At 39.9% G+C, this 19944-nt stretch overlaps 1 protein-coding gene across 2 annotated transcripts in view; it reads right to left on the bottom strand.

Moving 5' to 3' along the window:
* Positions 1-3910: 3910 nt before the first annotated feature.
* CADM2 (cell adhesion molecule 2) overlaps positions 3911-19944 on the bottom strand; it is a 256503-nt gene continuing 240469 nt past the window's right edge. For both annotated transcript variants that reach the window (XM_066599143.1, XM_066599145.1), the window contains 2 exons: positions 18422-18547; positions 3911-10445 (listed from right to left, as the gene is read on the bottom strand). In XM_066599143.1, the coding sequence (XP_066455240.1) occupies positions 10327-10445; positions 18422-18547 (245 nt within the window). In that variant the 3' untranslated portion in view covers positions 3911-10326. The remainder of the gene's footprint in view (positions 10446-18421; positions 18548-19944) is intronic.

The following is a 19944-nucleotide window of genomic DNA, read 5'->3' as shown; positions in this document are numbered from 1 at the left end:
AGCAAAGTCTAGATAAGAGTTGTGCCTATGTTTCCACAACTCAACCAGGTGAGAGCATATCCACTTATTATTTCTATCATCTTTCTAAAACACATTGGGTTCGGCACTCTTTCTCCTTCTTTTTTCCCTTCCTCCTGGAAGGTCCAGCCATCACAGGTTTTATTCAGTCATAAATGCATAGCATTAAACTCTTGAGAGCCAATGAATAATTGCAGGTCAACAGTTGTAGGATCCAGTAATATTAAAATACTTGATAAAAGAAAAGTACAGTACTAGTTGGCTGTATATCCCTCTGTGCAAACAAGGAAGTGTTCTTTGTAGTCTGTTCCAATATCAGCAATTATTGACCTGTGTCAAATAAAAAGTAAATAAGCACCGGTTGACTTGTTAATTAGCACTTTTTGCATCAGGCCAAGAATTCGCCCCTATGAAAGGACTCCTAAGCATCAGAGCCTGGTGGGAGCTGCCACCAATTCAACCCTATAGATGCAACCCAGACCACTCTCCAAAGGCATTGCAACTTTAGAAAACATGAGAAATAAACCCAATTCATTGATCAAGGCCCTTATCTCTTTTTCAACTATGAATGGAGGAAGTGAGGCATGAGCGAAGACCCTTCATGTACTTGGCTGGTTGGAGAACAAGGTGGCATAAAGAAACACTAGAAGGCACAATCAGTTTGATTTGTATTTTATTTCCTCTTTATGTTCACCCATTAGGGTTGTATCGGTGCCAGACATCGTCATCAGGATCGGAGCATGAAGTCTAATAGGCGGCTTTAATAGGTGACATCCTTCCTTGCCCAACTGACAGCGGATTGGGCCATTAGGTGATCGCTGGGGATCCTTAGCAGCAGATCCCCACCAATGAACTATTGATGACCTATCTTGGGCATAGGTCATCCATAGTATTTGCTTGCAAAGCTCCTTTTATATATCAAGGCCCTTATCTCTTTTTCAACTATGAATGGAGAAAGTGAGGGATGAGCGAAGACCCTTCATGTACTTGGCTGGTTGGAGAACAAGGTGGCATAAAGAAACACTAGAAGGCACAATCAGTTTGATTTGTATTTTATTTCCTCTTTATGTTCACCCATTAGGGTTGTATCGGTGCCAGACATCGTCATCAGGATGGGAGCATGAAGTCTAATAGGCGGCTTTAATAGGTGACATCCTTCCTTGCCCAACTGACAGCAGATTGGGCCATTAGGTGATCGCTGGGGATCCTCAGCAGCAGATCACCGCCAATGAACTATTGATGACCATCAGGGGGTCATCAATAGTATTTGCCTGCAAAGCTCCTTTTATATAATTAACTGTCCTTATAGTGATAAGCATTGACCATCGATGAAACTTTTTGTACAACCGTGGAGTCATCCCACAGACACAGAGCAACTAATACACAGTCAGCTCACAGCTTCATTTACTTCATTAGATTTTTATTGAAGAAATAGAAATGTCCCACATGAGAGATGCTCATCTCACCTTTAACAGGGAAAAAGAAGCATATGTACAGGTATTTTCATTTGGTAACAGATAAAGTGGCACTAAATTACACTACAACTGCTATGTTACATGGAAGAGCATGTAACCACGAGGCGCGCTGACGCACGCGTGCACAGAGTAAACTCCACCCCCTCACATTTGTGAATTACATCATAACACATGATTCTTTTCATCAAGATATTCTTGTTTATTTAAACATTAAAATGAAAATACATGAGGTGTTACATTTCATCATTTTTTTTTTTTGTTGTTGTTTTTTTATTTAGAAAAAAAGTTTTTGTTTCTGTTTTTGCTTTCGGTATGAATTACAGATTTACTCTTTAATGCAAAATTTTACCATCCCAAAAACATTTGAAATGTGTGACATTAAGCACTTTTGTTTTTTTAATCTCGGTGAGTAAGCTACTCATCACAATTCCTGGCCAATTCCTGGATGCAATGCTGACAAAGAAACAGATTTATAGGAAGCGATATTGTTAGTGACAACATATCTAAAGATAAACAATTCAGTCCTCCGGAAAAAAAAAAAATATATATCATATATTTGTGATTACAATGATTAATAGACACCATAAACTGTACAATTGCAGAAATATGCTACAGTAAGACCATCTATTCTCACAAGTACGAATGCATGCTAGTTCCCTGTGATTTGTGGATGTGACTACAATCATTTTAGTTTTCCTAATTTGAAACTATCATGACGGATCTACGGTACTTTAGGGCCTAAGAACTTCAAAATTTGCAAAAAAAGACTAGGGTTATTGAGGAGACTAGGATTATTGGAGACTAGGAATATTGGAGAGACGAAGATTATATGTAGTATAGACTAGGATTATTCTAGAGATGATTAAAAGATGAATGTGGCCCTTGGTTGAAATATCATGGGGCCATTCTTTGCTGTCCACACTGGTTTGCATGTAGATTAATAATATGCTTCTATTTCTGCTCACCAGTGTATTCAGAGTCATAGAACAGCATGTCTTCCATAATATCCATCGGAAAGGGTGTCGTCTTTCCTTAAGGAGAGCACTCAGAAGGAGTGTGGAGACACCAAGTAGGTGAGTGTTTCGGGAGAAGGAGCATCATCTCTCCCCTAGTAGAGCACCCAGAATGGTCTGGAGACACCTAGGAGGTGAGTGAGATTTACAGAGACTTACAAGGCCATGCATTATCCTCTGGGAAATATATGCAAATAAGGAAGATGGAACAATACTATCCAATATGCCATCCAATAGGTGACGCTGCAGAGGTATTGTTCCATCTTCTTTATTTCCATAATGTCCAGTCATACCAAGGTAATTACATATTTAAAGAAGACATGTCATATTCTCTGAACAGCAGGGCCAGCTACATAGATTTGCAGTTTGTATACTGCCTTATTTCCTCGCACTAACCTCCTTTAGCTATGAATCCCAGCACTTGTAAGTCAGGTGGGTGGTCTCCTCCGCTCACTGTCAATGGATGACATCAGATTTCCTCCTCCCACTTACATTATCCATTGACAGTGAGTGGAGGAGACTGCCCATTTGACTGATTGCAAGCACTGGGAGGTTGTTGTGGGAGGAAAAAGAAAAGAAGAGGTGCAATAAAGTCAGCAGGGCCACAGTTATAAAAAATGTGCAAATCAGAGAAAATGACAGGTCCTCTTTAAAGGAGTTGTCCAGTTTTAAACTACTGTTTGTCTAGCCATAGGATAGGTCACCAATAGTAGACATAGTAGATCAGTCAGCGTCTGACACCTGGGACACCCACCAATCAACTGTTGTCTGGGTCAGCTCTGTTCTCACTGAAGTGGTCAGGCTTGGTACTACAGGCAAAGGTCCCACTGAAATTAATGAGACCTTGACTTGCAATACCAAGTCTGGCCACTTAAGTGAGAATGGAACTGTCTGCTTTCTGGAGAAATCAACTCAGTGCATGAGCACACTGGCCCAGTAAGCAAGTGATCAGCGTCCATCTCGGGTAGCAGACCCTCATCAATTTACTATTGATGACCTATCCTAAGGACAGGCCAACAATAATTCACAACTGGACAACCTCTTTAAGGATTTGTGAGGGACAAGCAGACACTTTGCAGTATATTGTGTCCCAATTGGGTTTTTGAGATTTAATGACGAGAATTGTGGCTACAAGCATAACTTTGTTTAAAGGTTTCCCATCAGCTCTTGTGGCACGTCTATTTCAGTACTCCATCATATATAATTTCCGGAGCATCTTTTCTTCCTGGCATTCTGCCATTTCTTTGTCATTCCCCTAGAAATATATAAAAGAAATGACAACTAGGTGACATATCAGTAGACATGTCAAAAGAGCAGACAGGGATTGTTTAATGGAGTTATCCAAAAAGATATACTTGCATCAATACAGTATGGGTCCAGAAGTGAAGATACTTTGAGATACACACCCCCCCCCCCCCAACCCCGATTCATTGTGATTCAAATTATTGTAGGGGGAAGGCTGACTTGCTCATTTCAATAACTAAGCCACTCCTCTTCTCTGTCATGGTCAATGCAGAGACAGGAGGGGGCTGGCTTAGTTATTGAAATAAGCCAGTCAGACAGCCCCCCTGTAATGATGTCACTGACAACAAGAGGTGCGTACTCTGTAATCCAGTGGCGGCACTGCTGGATCTATACTGGATTGGTGTAAATATTTTTTTTCTGGAACCCCCTTTAAATGCAATAAATGCCTATGCATCCTCTTCTCATTTATTTAGTCTACTTAAAGGGATCATATGGAGAGATATACTTACCTAAATCCAATCTCAGTCCAGCAGTGTCAGCATTTCCATTTCCAACTTGGCTTAGGCATTGGTTAATGCGATATGGACCTTTGTTTCCAGTGATGACATTGCAGTTGGCTGGCTAACTGGCTCATTTGAATAACAACGCCATCCCACTTCTCTGTATTGGCTGTAGCAGAGAAGAGGGGTTGCATAGTTATGGAAATGAGCCAGTCAGCCAGCCCCCTGCAATGACATCACCAGCAATGTGAGAGGGGGGGGGGGAGAGTCTGCTTACCATGTGACCCATGTCAGAACCGGGACCGGTGAAGGTGCACACTGGACCCGGACTGGACTGGGGTAAGTATATCTCTCTGGATATCCCATTTAAGAGTGGAGGAATGGAAGCTAGGAGCAACAACCAATAATTTTTGGAGATGCTCTTTTATATTTTCCAGTGACTTCAGATTATTATGCCACAATTAATTAAGGGAACGGTGAATAAATCCCATTTTTTTTTCTTATAGATAATAATTCGAGGGAAAGAATATAAGTTTAGGATATAAATCCTATCATGTATTTTCCGTGAATCTGCTGTCGAAATAGTAAGTGAGGCAAAAATGAAATTCTCTTAAAATCATACAAAGAATGAATATGCATGAAAATATCTAACTAGAATCCAGATGGTGCTTAATGGTTCATATATTCCACAAGCATGCAGTTCAAAAGTTTACAGAACATTTTTCATTTTTTTTTTTTTTCAATTTGGAAACACAATCGTACGCCGAAAAAAATAGTGTAAGTCCTTCATAAACACACTTGATGCATTTACAAATGTCGACTGCCTATAGAGGTTACAGGAATGTAGCACTTTAAGACACACAGTGTTATGAAGAGCGAGAGAGAGAATCCCATTAGAACTCCCCTAGCCAAGAAGATGGAGCTGCCAACTCTTCTAAATAGTTTACTGACAAGTTTATAGACGTCATATAAAAATTATATATACTAGAGTGACTAAACTCTATACGTCTAGAGTCATTCTATATGTGAAAACTGCAGATCTGCTGACTTTGGCTGAGGTATGTGGATATATCTTCTGCTGGCTCCAATGTAAAACTGTCCTTGATATCTATATTAGGATGGTATCTGCAATATTCGCTACCATTTATTAACATTATCCAGCTGCAGGCTTCAGACTTCAGCGTCCCCTATATGCCAAAGCAGTTTTTTTCACTTCCTTTACTTAAAGGGGTTGGCCAGCATTAAACTGCTGATGACCTATTCTTAGAACAAGTCATCAACAAGAGATGGGGGCTCGGCTACTCAAGACAAGCACAGATGAACTGTTCGTCAGGATACTGTGCCTTTGCAGGAAGCAGACAGCTCCATTCCCACTGCAGTGGCCTGGTTTGGTATTACAGGCAAATGTACCAATAAAGTGAATTGGGACTGTGCCTGTAGTACCAAGCCAGGACACTGCAGTGGGAGCAGAAGTAGGCCATCAATAGTTTAAAGGGGTTATCCAGGAGTCAAAAAACTTGACTGCCTTGTTCCAAAAACAGCGCCATACCTGCCCAATGGTATATGATATTGCAATCCAGTTCTATTGAGGTGGATAGAGATGAAATGCAACACTACTCTATGAACAAACATGTTTTGTTTTTGGAAAAAGGGAACTATGTTTTTCTGATCCTGTATAATCCCTTTAAGGCTAGACAACCCCTTTAATAGACAATAATCATGTTATTGGCCGTCAGTAAATATACTCATAGCTGGCAATCTTGAATGTGATTAACTTTTTTGTCAAAAAGGAAAAAAAAAATCACTGTTGATCATATGATGACTATACTATATTTAATGTATCATTTATTAGAAACAGCTAAGAACAATACTAATAACGGTTCAAGTGCGGGGTTGTATGATAAAGCATAGCTCCACGTAGGATAGTTGGATTTTACAGTATCGATTACCAGAGGTATAACTTGAAGCTGTTGGGCCCCAGCACAAAATCTGTAACGTCCCCCCTAAATATAATGCTTCCTTTATAATACAGGTCTTATATGGGAAAGAGAACCATTATGGTTCCCCCTAGGCTATAGGGCCTTGGCGTGACCCATTATAGCTATTCCCCAGTTGATTAGAGGCTTATGTGTCATTAGATTTGACAGAGCCCCATCTAACACTTCAAACTTGTATGAAGGGTCATTAAAAAAATGTATCCCTGCCCATTTTGGAATAGCATTCATTTGGGCACCATTATAGGATACTGGGTTCATACTTTGAGGCCTATTTTAGAGCTTCACTATTACCAATCCCATGGAAGGTAATGTTGTATCATAGTGTGTAAGGCTGAAAAAAGACACATGTCCATCCGGTTCAGCCTATTTACCCCTCCACCCCAATGTTGATCCAGAGAAAGGCAAAAAACCCATGAGACAGAAGCCAATTTTCCTAATTTTAGGGATTTTTTCAGCCTAGTCCAAGATGTACTATTGACATCTGATTTTTGGAGTCCATGGGGTACAACAAATAGATTTCCATTTCATTCTATTCAATAAGTGACTAGGGCAGCAGGAGGGCTCAGAGAGATGTATCTGGCGCAACAGCAATCTAGAAACAGAACACAAAAACATACTATCAAGGGATTCGACTTTTTGACATAGTATCTTCTGCAGCCCTTGTGTTCCGCTACCGAGTGACCTTTCCCTTTTACTGCATCCCCTTAGCCAGAACGTGAGTGTAGGGTCGATCTACTTTTGCAAAACCCATACAGTTTTCACCATTTATTCTAGCAGCTACAGTACCCCTGTTGTCTTACTATCATATTTACTATAGTTAAAACATATTATTGCATTTTTCACATATGTTATGGTGCGTATTGTAAAACGAGCATGCAGCCACACCAATGAAGACATACTTCTTTCCAATGTAATACTGTATATGTTTTATTATGAGAACACTCAACCATGTCATGTTTATTCATACTTGGTATATTATGGAGGAGAAAAAAAAAATCGAGAGCGATGCGCTTAACAGGCAACCACCCCCCAAAGTATTACAGAAATGAATAGTGTAAGTTTTCCACAAGTATTACTGAAGTTGAGATCATATTTGTAATATATTCATTCTAAGTCAAAGTTTCGATGTGTCTTCTTCGTTTTCCTGATTCCAAAGATGCTATAAATAACAGCAGACATAATTTTTGCTTCATAGGCTGTCAGCCTCTCACACTTCACTAGTCTAGCTACCTTGTTAAAATACCCTATTCAGATGCACAATGCCTGGAATACTGAGGCAAAGCATAATTCTGAGTGATTCTCATTCTCCGACTTTGGGAACCAATGCTGGAAATGTAATAGAACAATATTTATTATAGGCTGAAGGAAAGGAAAGAAAATCAAGCCAACAGGTCCGGAATATTGAGTCTATGATTAGTTGAGTGATATTTTTTTTTTTGTGTGTGTGTGTGATCATCAAAACTTCACTGACGTGTCTGAAAATGTATCATGGCTTGTGGATAAATTGAAACCGAAGCTTTCACCGGTACAGTTGAAAGCGAATCGGAAAATTCTGTATCATTGACTGTGACATAAGTTACCGTATACCTCACAAATGCATAGACAGGAATTTAGTAGAATAAGTTCATTTACAGTCTAGCTAAAAGGTGTAGTATTTGTTGCAATACATCTTTTTTTTTGTTTGTTGTTGAGATTTGGAAAAAAATTAACCAAAATCGGTGAAAAATTTGAATGACCGAATACAAAAAAGTAAACTAAAAAAAAAAAAAAAATAATAAAAAACTTCTAGAAAGCTAAGCAACAAAAGAATCGTCAATTGGAGCTCTACTCAAATATGGTTGAACTTGAAAACCTGAGGCTCTGCACCGGTTGTTAGATTAAAGTATCTTTCCTTTAAACATTGTGCTTCCATTGTAGAACAGATAAAAATTAAGATGATCTAGAAAAAGTTTGAACAGTGCTAGGACATACAGACGGAAATTCAAACACGTTATCTACATGTAATACTGGTTTTCAGGTTCATCTCTAAGAAGGGTTTCGGGGGGGGGGGGGGAGAGCATTAGAAAATGGGTACTTGTGACTTGCTTACATCCAAAAAGTTAAATATGTATCAAATAATGTTCAACTTGATTTAATACATGTACTATTTACAAGATACGGAAAATGCGCAAAGAGTCGGACAACTTTTCTGGTTTCTTAAAGAACAAAAAAAACACAGTAGAGTCCACGTAGAAACAATAAATATGGGTAGACCTAGAACATTAAATAGACACGTCAAAGTCATCAAAAAAAATGGGGGGAAAGAAAGGAAATCAAAAATAATACAGACAAAAAAAGTACATGGAAGTACCGTTTAATATACCATGGCCTTAAAATGAATGTCCGTTTTTTGTTTTTTTTTTAATCCAAGTCATTTCTAGGTACAAAAACTTGCGCCGATTAATTTCTTAATATATTTTTATAATGGTTGGAGATTTGATTTTCTGATGCCAGCTCCAAAACCCCTTTCTAGATATAGATTTAAAGGGAACATGTCACATTGAACATGTAGACTGATGTCATAGAGCCGGAGCTGAGAAGTTTCATATATAGTTTATGGGAAAGGATTGAGTCTAATGTGTTATTTATTGATCTATATTTCTGCTCTTTCTGGGTTTAGGAGTCCAAGGGGCGGTCCTGTCTTGTATGCATAGATTAGACCGCCCACTGGACTCCTAAGCCTAGAAAGTGCAGGGATTTCATTGAATGAAATACAACTTGTATTAAATCTTTTCCCATAAACCTATATATCAATCTGCTCAGCTCCTCCTTCTCTATAATAAACTGCCTACAGATTGGACTGTATTTTTAATATGAGTGGTTCCCTTTAAAGATAACATGCTATGCAGGGGGGTCAGCTCAGAAGCTTGCTGCATACTGATTTAACATTAAATTTAGTATACAGTAAGCTACTAATCTTCTATAGGCACGTACAATATTATCTATATATGCAGGAGATTTGGAACTCTTTATCATAAAAAATGGATCCCCGACTAATATAACACATGCTTAAAAGTTAATAAGCACAAAATTCTAAACCTATTTAGATAAAAAAAGGTATTCAAGGGTGGACATTCCCTTTAAGTACTGTATAATGTATCTACTTTGTATTTTTTAAGCCTACATTGAGCATGTCTATTGTATTCAATGCTATACGTGACTTTGCCCTGACTTATGAGTATTCTTCTTATTAAAGCATATATGTATACTCACTGTCACTATGTTCAGGTCGTTTTGTAGTACATCATTCTTTAAAAGTAATCATCCAGTCATAATGAAAAGGTAGAAAATATTGTTTGCCTTTAAGTGTAACTTAATACATCAAATCTAATCAAGTCTGTACCAAAACCACGTCATGGCAAGACACACTCCATACTTTATACATGCAGCAACGAATGTAGTCCAGATTATTGCAGTTTATATTTTTTTTTGTTTTGTAATACCGCACCCAGCCACACGGGATGCTGTCGATCGAAATCCTACAGAACGTTAATGGGCATCGTCTATAAGTGGGTCAATACAGGATGTGATAAACACAGAACTGCCAATAGGGTTCAATAACATGGACTATAATACATGTTTAGTGTCATCATGTACTTGTATGTGTGCTGGAGAGATATATAAAAGGGCAGCCTGGAAGATCTTTTGTGTAAACGTAAAAAATAACGTTATGTCATGTAACAATGAGAAAAGAATAAAAACAATTGTTAAGGCTGTATATTCAAGCACTGTATGATTGGATTTGGAACAGAACGATGGACGTGTTTTTTCTTGTTTTTTTTTTTGTTTTTTTTCTATTATTTTTCATATTTTTTCTGCCATAAGAAAAGTCCCGCATTATGAAATGCAATTAAAGTATGATGCTGTCAACAGCTGATTGTTGGCATAAGCTGGCTATTGATAGCAGGAGTTAATAAAATGTAGCGGAAGATGGTGGGAATGAATTTTGAGAAAAAAATAAAAAAATTAAAAAAAATGATAGCCAGTTTTTTCCAGCAGTCAGCCTGATAAGTAAAACTCGTAGTAACCAGGTTTGCATTTAAATGAAATATTCCTTCTTCTCCTCTGCATTCACTTGGCTGCCTTCTGCATTGATAATGGCTGTGTCTGCATCGGGGGCATCTTCAGCTCCTTTTGCTTCATTTGTTAAATATGTCCCTACAGAGATCAAGATTATAAAATGCTTGTTAGAAATTTTGCTTGTCGTCGACTGTCTCTTGTTTCATTTAGAGATTGATGCAAAGGCAAAAGCTGCTTACAATACATTACCATATCATTTATATACAATATTCTGATCTCCATCAGATTATATTAATGTAGCATCTGCATGCCAAATGTCTGCATGCATTGGACGGACTAGACGCGTTAGTCCTTCTAATATTACTGGCAGCTCCATTGTCTGCATGGCATAATGAGAGCAAAGGGAAAAAAAAGAAGGGCATGATGTGATGTGCTGGAGAATGTATTGAGAAAAATAGTTTTTTATAGTCTTGATTGTGTATATCATATACCACAGATATCATCTAGGAATATACGGGTGATCATAATTAACCTTTTGCAATCCAATTTTGGATTCAGGGTTTCCTAGGGGGTTTTCTTTTTCTGCCATTATACAATGGCGCCACCTGCTGGCTAGGGCCAGTACTATGCTATTCGAGATGCTGGAGAGGCCCCTGAGCGGCCAGTAATATACAGTAAGAATACCCTGACGAATGTCTTCCGACATCGGAAGCTGTACAGCTTTCAATCAGAATGTCTTTAGACGTCTGACAGTGGATTGGAAAGGGATTAAAGGCCAAGGCAAATAGGATCATAGGGTGCATCAAAAAAATCTAGGGGCACATGACTAAAATATTGTTCTTCCAAAACTGGTCAGATCCCACATGGAATATGGTCAGTTTTGGGCACCGGTACGTAAGAAGGAGATATTTAACGGGTGGAAAGGTTGGCAACTAAATTAGTAAATTGAATGGGTAGACTGCAATACCCAGAGAGGTTATCAAAATTGGGGTTATTTAGTTCAAAAAATAGATAGCTGAGGGGGAACCTAAAAACGATGTAGAGATATATCGGGGGGAAATATAGAGATTTCTTCCATCTTCTATTTACACCCAAATGGGTGTCCTCCATGTTTAGAGGAAATTAGGTTTCTACATCAACATAGAAGGGGGTTCCTTACTGTAAGAGCAGTGAGACTGTGGAACTCTCTGCCTGAGGAGATGTGATGGTGAGCTCACTAAATGAGTTTAAAAGGGACCTGGATGACTTTCTTGAGTATAACAATAGCACATTTTATAGTCACTGCTTACTTCAGAAGAGTCAGTGATCCAGGGAGTTATTCTGATTTCCAGATTTGAAGTTGGGAAGGAATTATTTTCCTTAAAAGGTGGAAATTTTGCTTTTAGCCTTCCTCTGGATCAAATAGCAGGATAACAAGCTGAACTGGATGGATTTATGTCTTTTTTCAGCTTGAGCGGCTAATCACAAAGATGTAATTTGCCTCCATTTAATGTACGGAATTTCGGAGTGTGGCCCAGCCTACACGGGTCATTTGACCCGAACTCAGAGCACCATATGGTGCTCAATGCTCAGGTCAGAAGACACATGGTCAGGCCGAGACACACTTAAGAATTTTGTAGTTAAACAAAGGCAAAATACGGCATTGTGCCCCTTACACACTTACTAAAGTATCTCTAGAGAGGCATCTACTAGGTGTATGAGAAGCAAACTTGGTAATAATAGTATTCAGGAGATGTGGAAGCCATTCCTTTGAAAAATAAATCTCAGCAACAAATGGTAGACTTTGCTACAGCTGTTGTTGAGAGCTCTATGGAGAATCTGCAAGAGACAACCAGTATACGTGTTGTTTCAAGACAGTTGGACGTGGCCCAGTCAACAGTGCTGAAATCCTGTTCCTGGTGGGAAATTTGTAACTTTTTTTTTTCACATGGATTGCTTTTGCATGTCCTGAATAGTATTATTACCAAGTTCGGTTAAATTTCACCTGGATTATGTCTCTCTAGACATCTCTGAATAGGGATACTTTAATTATGATCATTCCATATATATAAGCTGAAATGTTTAGGTTATAGTGCTATTATGTAGCACCATGTTGTATTAAAATGAATTGCCTGATATAACATAAAGCTGGAGGCATTGTGTGGTCCAATGCGTGTCATGGAGCTCAGTAGGCATGGAGGCGTCACAAGGTCCAATGCATACCATAGAGCTCAGTGTGCATGGAGACATTATATGGTCAAGTGTAGATCATAGACCTCAATGGACAAGGAGATATCATGTGCTTTGGTGCACATCATAGAGCTCAATGATGACGGAGGAACCATATGGTCAAGTATATTATTATACAGCTTAATGGGCATGGAGACATCATGTGATCAGGTGCATATCCAGGAGCTCAATGGGCATGGAGGCATCACTTGGTTAAGTACATACCATAGTACGAAATGTGATTGTTCTCAGTAAGAGAAACCAAGTAATCTTGTAGATATGATACCTTTTAATGGCTAACAAATATACTTGATTTTATAACGAGCTTTCAAACCTACTCAGGGTTCTTCCTCAGGCGTAATGGAACAGATCTGAAGACACATTTATACAACTACATATACACATGATTACAATGGACATGCAGGTATCATATGGCAAAGTGCAAATCTTGGAGCTCAATAGGCATGGAGGCATCACATAGTCAAGAGAATACAATTACAGCTCAGTAGACATGGAGCAACACTAATCAACCTGTCATGTTTTAACTATGTTCAACTACTAGTTAGAAAACAAATTAAAGCAACCCTCCAGTCCTGGGAAAAAATGTCCCAGAATGGGAGGGGGATAGGATATTTATATTTTCTGGTGCCCTTCTCTATTGCCTTACAGCCAAGATTCTGCTGGTTCCTGTGATGATCCAAGATGAATGTGGTGCCGTTGCTAGTTTATATATGTTGTGCATTGGGAAAAAGCCTCTGTATGCTGCTTTATTATTGGTTAGGGCTGCTCACGTGACAGAAATCTTGGAAAACCAGCAATGTGTAATGTCTTAAACTACCAATGCACCATCAGTGCTCATTTTGCAATGGGTAGTCTAAGAAGCAGTCCAACCATCTTGGGTCACCAGGACTTGGCCAACAGAACCAGTGGATTAGTAATTGTACAGCAAGAAAACAAGGCACCAAGTAATATAATCTTAAAACCTTTTCCATTTTGGTTACAGAACAAAATGTTGTGCTGGGACTGAAGTTGGGGGAATTAATCTAGAGCTTGCATTCTTCAAAAAAAAAAAAAAGAATGGGGGCACCATACTAAGGCTCACATAAGCTTTGAGTTACTGTATTGCCCTGAAGTGAAGTGTTGGTATTATTTTTTTTTAGACCTCTACTATATATTTTATGACTCACTTCGAAGTCTTGGTTGTATATTCTTATGGGGTGTATGATCCATTTATTCAGCCCAGGTGGCTTTTATGGGATCTCTAGAGATAGGGGTCTCAGCTTTGGTTGGCCAACTCACTTTTTTGAATGAGTGGTGAGAACCTATATGGGGATCCTATCTCCATTGAGAATTAAAATTGGTCTGGATTAGAGATGAGCGAATGTACTCGTTACGAGTACTTACGCACCCGAGTACCGCCATTTTTGAGTACTTCAGTACTCGCGCGCAAAGATTCGGGGGGCGCCGGGGGGCGGGGAGAGGCGTGGCGGTGCGGGGGGTAGCAGCGGGGAACAGGGGGGAGCCCTCTCTCTCTCCCTCTCCCCCCCACTCCCCACTGCTACCCCCCGTGCCGCCACGGCGCCCAGCGAATTTTTTCGCCCGAGTACGGAAGTACTCGGAATTCGCGGTATTCGGGCGAAAAAGGGGCGTGGCCGAGCACGTTCGCTCATCTCTAGTCTGGATTCAAACCAATAATCATGGCAAGAAGATTAGGGTAAAAAAGCACCAATTCCTTCTGTCCACCTCGTCAATCAGTACCAAATGGGAATCCAATTTTAATTCTAACAGGAGGGCTACCCCTCCCCTATTAAAACTCTTCCTCTTGCATATTGTGTTTCTTATTTTGTTTCTGATAGAATCTTCCACTAAGCTATGTTTATAGTTCTTCACTAGTAAGCAATGGGCTTAGAAAGTCTTTATTTTAAGGGATAGTTTGGGAAAAAATACAAGTATTTTCCATGCAAAACACTATTGATGACCTATCCCCAGGACAGATCATCAATAGTTAATTGCTAGGCAACTGCCGCTTGGGATATCTCGTGATGAGCTGATCATCCGCTGTCAGTGCAGCAGGCCAGACATGCATCATAGGAGATTGGAGTGGAAAAGCCCTAGTTGGCTTCACCCCCATAGAAATCAATGGGAGCTGGATCTGGTTATTAAACTTCTGCCACTTCTGCCTTCGACACCAGGGACGGAAGAGGAAGTGTAATGGCTGCTTCAGCTCCCATTGATTTCAAAGGGAGTAAAGCCAGATAAAGCATGTCCGTTCTCAAGCTGCATCATCCCGTTGATCAACTATTGATGACCTATCTTGAGGATAGGTCATCACTAGTTTTTACCCGGAAAAACCTCATACCTCACCGATCCCCAGAGCTCCTATTGTGATGGTATCTGGACCCTTGCTGCACTCTTCCTCCAGCGATGACATCCTATTACAAGGCTATGACTGCTGCAGCCCATTAGTGGCTGTATGTAGATCATCCACTTTTCGGCTACAGCAATCATATGTCCCTATGATGGGACGTCATCACTCAAGTCGAAAGCACCATAAAAACAAGAATAGCGGTGAGTCAAGTGAAGTGAGTATGACTTTTTTATGTTTTTAGACAGCACAAAGCAGATTTCAACTTATTTTTTTTATCCCCAGACTATCTATTTAATAGTACATTCTCCCCCCAATGATACCCCAGCATAACATAACAACCACCCAAGCATCTAGCCAGAGCTGGCTTTAGTTTCTGAGATATCGGACACACTAATTATTCGGGAAGTGAGATTTCCCTCAGCTGAAATTTGCTAACATTTTTACTAGACGGTATTGCTCTCCAGTTATAGAGCAATTTAATGGTGATTTTAAGCTGCTCCTGGAATCACAGCTGTAAATTGCTAGACCTAGAGATTTCAGAGTGATGTTTTTAAATGATTCTCAGGTCGGTAAACCACTTACTTTGTCCAAAAGGAACCTGTAGCTGAGAAGATTTGACTTCAATTATTTCAGATGATGCACCATGAAGGAGCTTCAGGACTCAGGCGCTGTTATAAAAGCAAGGGAAAACCAGCGAGGGCATCTACTAGAAGTTTCTGAAAGTTCACTTGTTTTGGGGAACTGCATAAATAAAATGACCCTCTGCTCATTTGGGCACAATTTGGAAGAGTTATATTACTTGGTGCTGTTCATTCTGCCAGTATGGCCACATGTTCCTGGCGACCCACTTCGTATTTCCAAGAAAGTCATGGAAGTTTTTGACTACCTAATGGGCACTGTAGCTCTGGTTGTGCATCTGTAAGGGACTACTCTAAAAAGTTAAACTGTTGCCATGGAAATGGATTGAGAGATGTGCAAAATCTTTGCCAAATTATCACGTGCCAAAATGTGCACCAAATTGTGATATACTAGAACATGGCATACTCTCTGTTATAGAACTGATTGGCTACTGCCAGGGACTCAGTGTGTGTGAGAGGAGCTGCTGCCTGCGAGTGGAAGGGTACTACCACAGGGCATAAACAGCAGGAATGCACAGCCTGTATGTAGAAGTGCTGTTTGTAGAGGACAGTGGGCACTGCGAGGAGAATGTGGCCGCGCTATTACACCAACCCAGTAAGGCATCTGGACTGCAATCAGGAGCAAAGAGGACAAAGCAGTGGAGTTACATGCTTTATTTAAGAACATCCTGGGTCAGTGGAAGCAGCAATTCCTGCACAACTCAACTGTAAGTGAGGTCAGCCTCAACTCCAATATTAGGTGTGCACACTATAGGGAAATAACTACCAAAAGGCCTGTTGCGTAGGAGAGCGTTACACCAAAAGAATTGGACTCAACAAAGTGTATTGCTCGCAGTGGTAGACTGAGACAGGGATATAAATCTGTGTGACTATATAATAGAAACCTTAGTTCTAATGCTAAGTTTACAACAGACCGCCTTGATAATAGCAGAGTGTTAACCCTTTTTCAAGATGAATTGTGCATTGCATTATGTGATTTATGTTTCTGTTCTATAGGACTAGTCTTTGTATAATATTATTGATAATTTCCTGATGCTATTATTCTGCATTGTGTCCAAAATATTGTTAATGTAAGGATTTGGTTAGCTATAGCTAGTGACAAGTGATTCTACAGTAACAGTCTAATTGTTTACTTGTCACTATAACATTACGAACTTTCATTCCTTTGTTTGTATCCTTAAGTTGCATCATTATGACATCACCAGTGACTCATCAGTAGTCCATGACATTACGCACTGCTCTGATTGTCCAGTGCCATTCATGTTAGCAGGGATGGCCAGTCAGAAAGCAGCATGCTTTCATAGCTTTTTATTGCATTTTTTTGGAGATAGGGAAGGAAAAAAAGCAATTTGGGGGTTGGCCTTCATTAAGTGGTGTAAATGCATTATTTTAATAGAGTGGACTTTTATGAACTCAATACCAAATATGTTCCCTATTAGAAGTTTAACTTTAAATAAAAAAACTTTATTTTACACATTTTTTGTTCACTTTTAGTTCCTTAAGGGGACTCAAACTTCGTTTGATTGCTTATGCTTATACAATAGCATGTTGTACAGTGTTTCTGCAGGCATTAATAGACAAAAATACTGTACATGAAAGCCTGGGGCCTCCATAAAGCCCCTGGCTGCCATGACACCCAAACGAAATCTCAGAACCTCATTGTTGGAGGGAGAGTGGGGCACAAGGACTATTTAAAGGCTACTGTCAAAACTGACCATGACATTTCAATGGTTAACAGCAGTGATCGGAGTTATCTCCGACTGCAGCTGCTGTGGCTGGGTCTCGGCTCTTGAGCCTACTACATACATTCCCCACGCACATGTACTGTACAAGTATGATAGATGTTGTCAAGACCTTTAAAATTATAGACTAATAGGAGGTGAGTTTTAATTAGATTAAAATAGTTCTTGTCAATAGTTCACTCCCTAAGGGCTTAGTCACACGGGCGCATCCGGGCACCAATGCGCCCGTCTTCCTGCACGAAGAAGACAGCCGCACCTGCAGTGTGGCCGACTCTCCGCAGCGATGGAAGAAAGAACACATGGCCGGCAATGGAGCCGGTCATGTGTTCTTTCTGCCGGCGGTACCGAGAATCGTCCGCACCTGCAGTGCGGCCGTCTTATCCTACAGGAAGACGGGCGCATCGGCGCCTGAATGCGCCCGTGTGACTAAGCCCTAAGGGCTCATTCACACAGACGTAAATACGATCCGTATTATGCACATATTTTTTACAATTTTTTTTATTTCAATGGGTTTATGCATATTTTATTGTGTATTCTAGTTGAGTAAGGCATTATGTTCCGTCCTGGTGCGTATTACGCACTGAAATACCCCATTAAAATATGCTGCATAATTTTGTCCCTAGGAAAATCCCAGATCAATCAAAATAGGCATTTTTAAGTTCGTAAATATGCAGAACTCTAATTCCCATGTGAATAAGTCCTTATAATAGTCCTAAGATATTGTATGGAGTTGTATCACAGCTATGTGCATGAGACATTAGTCATGACGGAAGAAGAAGACTAAGAAGATGAAGAAGACTCAGATTAAGAAGGAATCAGACAGAGAAAAGGAAGGGGAAAACTAAGAAGATGAAGAAGAAGGGGAGAAAAAAGGAAGAAAGCGAGAAAATGACGGGGAAGAAAGGGAAAAAAACGAAGAGAGAAAATGAAGAAGAAGACTCTAGAAATGTAATTTTTCTTCCCCACTTGGGGATATTAAAAGTATATTATCCCAGTGCCATATGGTAGAGACCATTAATTCTAGTCCAGCAATGACTTTGCTGAAATTGAATGACTCCTGTGATGACTTTGTAATAGACAGTAACAATAATAATTAACATGAAAGGTAAAATGGAACAGCGATAGCATAAAATATAAACATAATTGCGGTGAGCATACCTTTATGTCTTGCCAAGTATCGTCCAAGCAATATAATTGAACATAATGTGACAAAAACGACTACAGCTACTATCCCTCCTATAAGAGCGTGGTCAGTTGCTGCTGGACCAGGATATGCATTGGGATCTGTAAAACAAAAGGAATGACATCATTAGTTATTGAATGGTATAAAAACAATGAAAAGTTTAAAAAAAAAAACAACACCAAAGTAAAAGAGAAGTTAAAAAGCATCAATCCCTCCAGGATTGTAACTTCCTTGTTACTAAGGGTCATTCTATCACATTAAAGGGGTGGTGCCAAGATAAAAGTTATTCCCAATCCTCAGGATAGGGATTATGTTTCTGATCAGTGGAGATTCGACCACTGTGTCCTCACCGATCCTGAGAATGGGGGTCTCAAAGGTCCCTGCATGAAGGGAGCATCAGAGTTAGCTGAGTGTAAGCATTTAAAATCCCTGGGACTCCCACTGACGTCAATAGAGTAGCAAAGTGTATGCATGACCATTCCTCCATTCATGTCAGGACTTTTGGGACTTCCTATTTGCAAGATGAGGAAGTTATCCCATATGCTGTCAAAATAGGGACTAACTTTCTATGCTGGCACAGACTCTTTATGGACAATATAATAGTGCTATATATGACATGCAATAGCTATTATAGAATGTCTATTGGAGTTCAGGATATTTATAGGGGTTGTCTCACTTCTAGATGTTTTGAAACATGAAGCAGACAGCTCTGTACTTTGCACAGTGGCCAGGGTTGGTACTGCAACCTGAGTCCCATTCATTTCAATAAGACTCAGGCCACTTTCACACATTCGTTTTATCCAGCGTTTAGCACTGCGTTTTCAGCTCAGCGCTAAACACTGTCAAACACTACCATCGATTTCAATGGGGCTTCGCAGACATGCACTAAAATGCAGCGTTTTTAATGTTGTGTTTTTCAAGCGCTGTCTGTTCTATTTTCATGTGTTTCTGGGTTTTAAAATCCAATGCTTTGCCCATTGAAATGAATGGGGTGAGTTTTCAACGCTGCTGGAAACGCAGTAAAATGTGGTTAGCGCGTTTTTGACTGCGTTTTTTCAGTTCTGGCATTATCAGCGTGCTTGACTGCATTTATAACTGGGCTGAAAACGCAGTCAAACGCTGTCAAAAATGCAGCTGAAAATGCAGTAAACGCAGTGTTAAAAATGCAGCATTATTACAAGCGCATGTGTGAGAGTGGCCTCAGCCTGCGCTACTAACCAGGCTACTATGTAATAGGGCTCCTGCCCACGGATGGATATTTTCTGCAGAATCTGCGGTGGGCCTCCGTAACGCGGATCCGCAGCAAATAGTGGCCATAGCATGCTATAGGAAATCGATTCTTCCTGCACACTTCCGGAAACCAATTGCGGGTTCTGCAAGCGGGGGAAAAAAATCGCAGCATGCTCCATTTTTTTGCGGATTCTGCATGGACGGCCTCCATTGAAATCAAGAGTTGATCAATTGGGGGCTGCTGCTTGTAGCCCCAGTCAATGAGCTG

Source organism: Eleutherodactylus coqui, chromosome 4 (assembly GCF_035609145.1).
Source record: "Eleutherodactylus coqui strain aEleCoq1 chromosome 4, aEleCoq1.hap1, whole genome shotgun sequence".
In the NCBI taxonomy this organism is placed as follows: domain Eukaryota; kingdom Metazoa; phylum Chordata; class Amphibia; order Anura; family Eleutherodactylidae; genus Eleutherodactylus; species Eleutherodactylus coqui.
The sequence above is the reverse complement of the archived record's forward strand: the minus strand, read 5'-3'. Positions and strand labels throughout refer to the sequence as shown.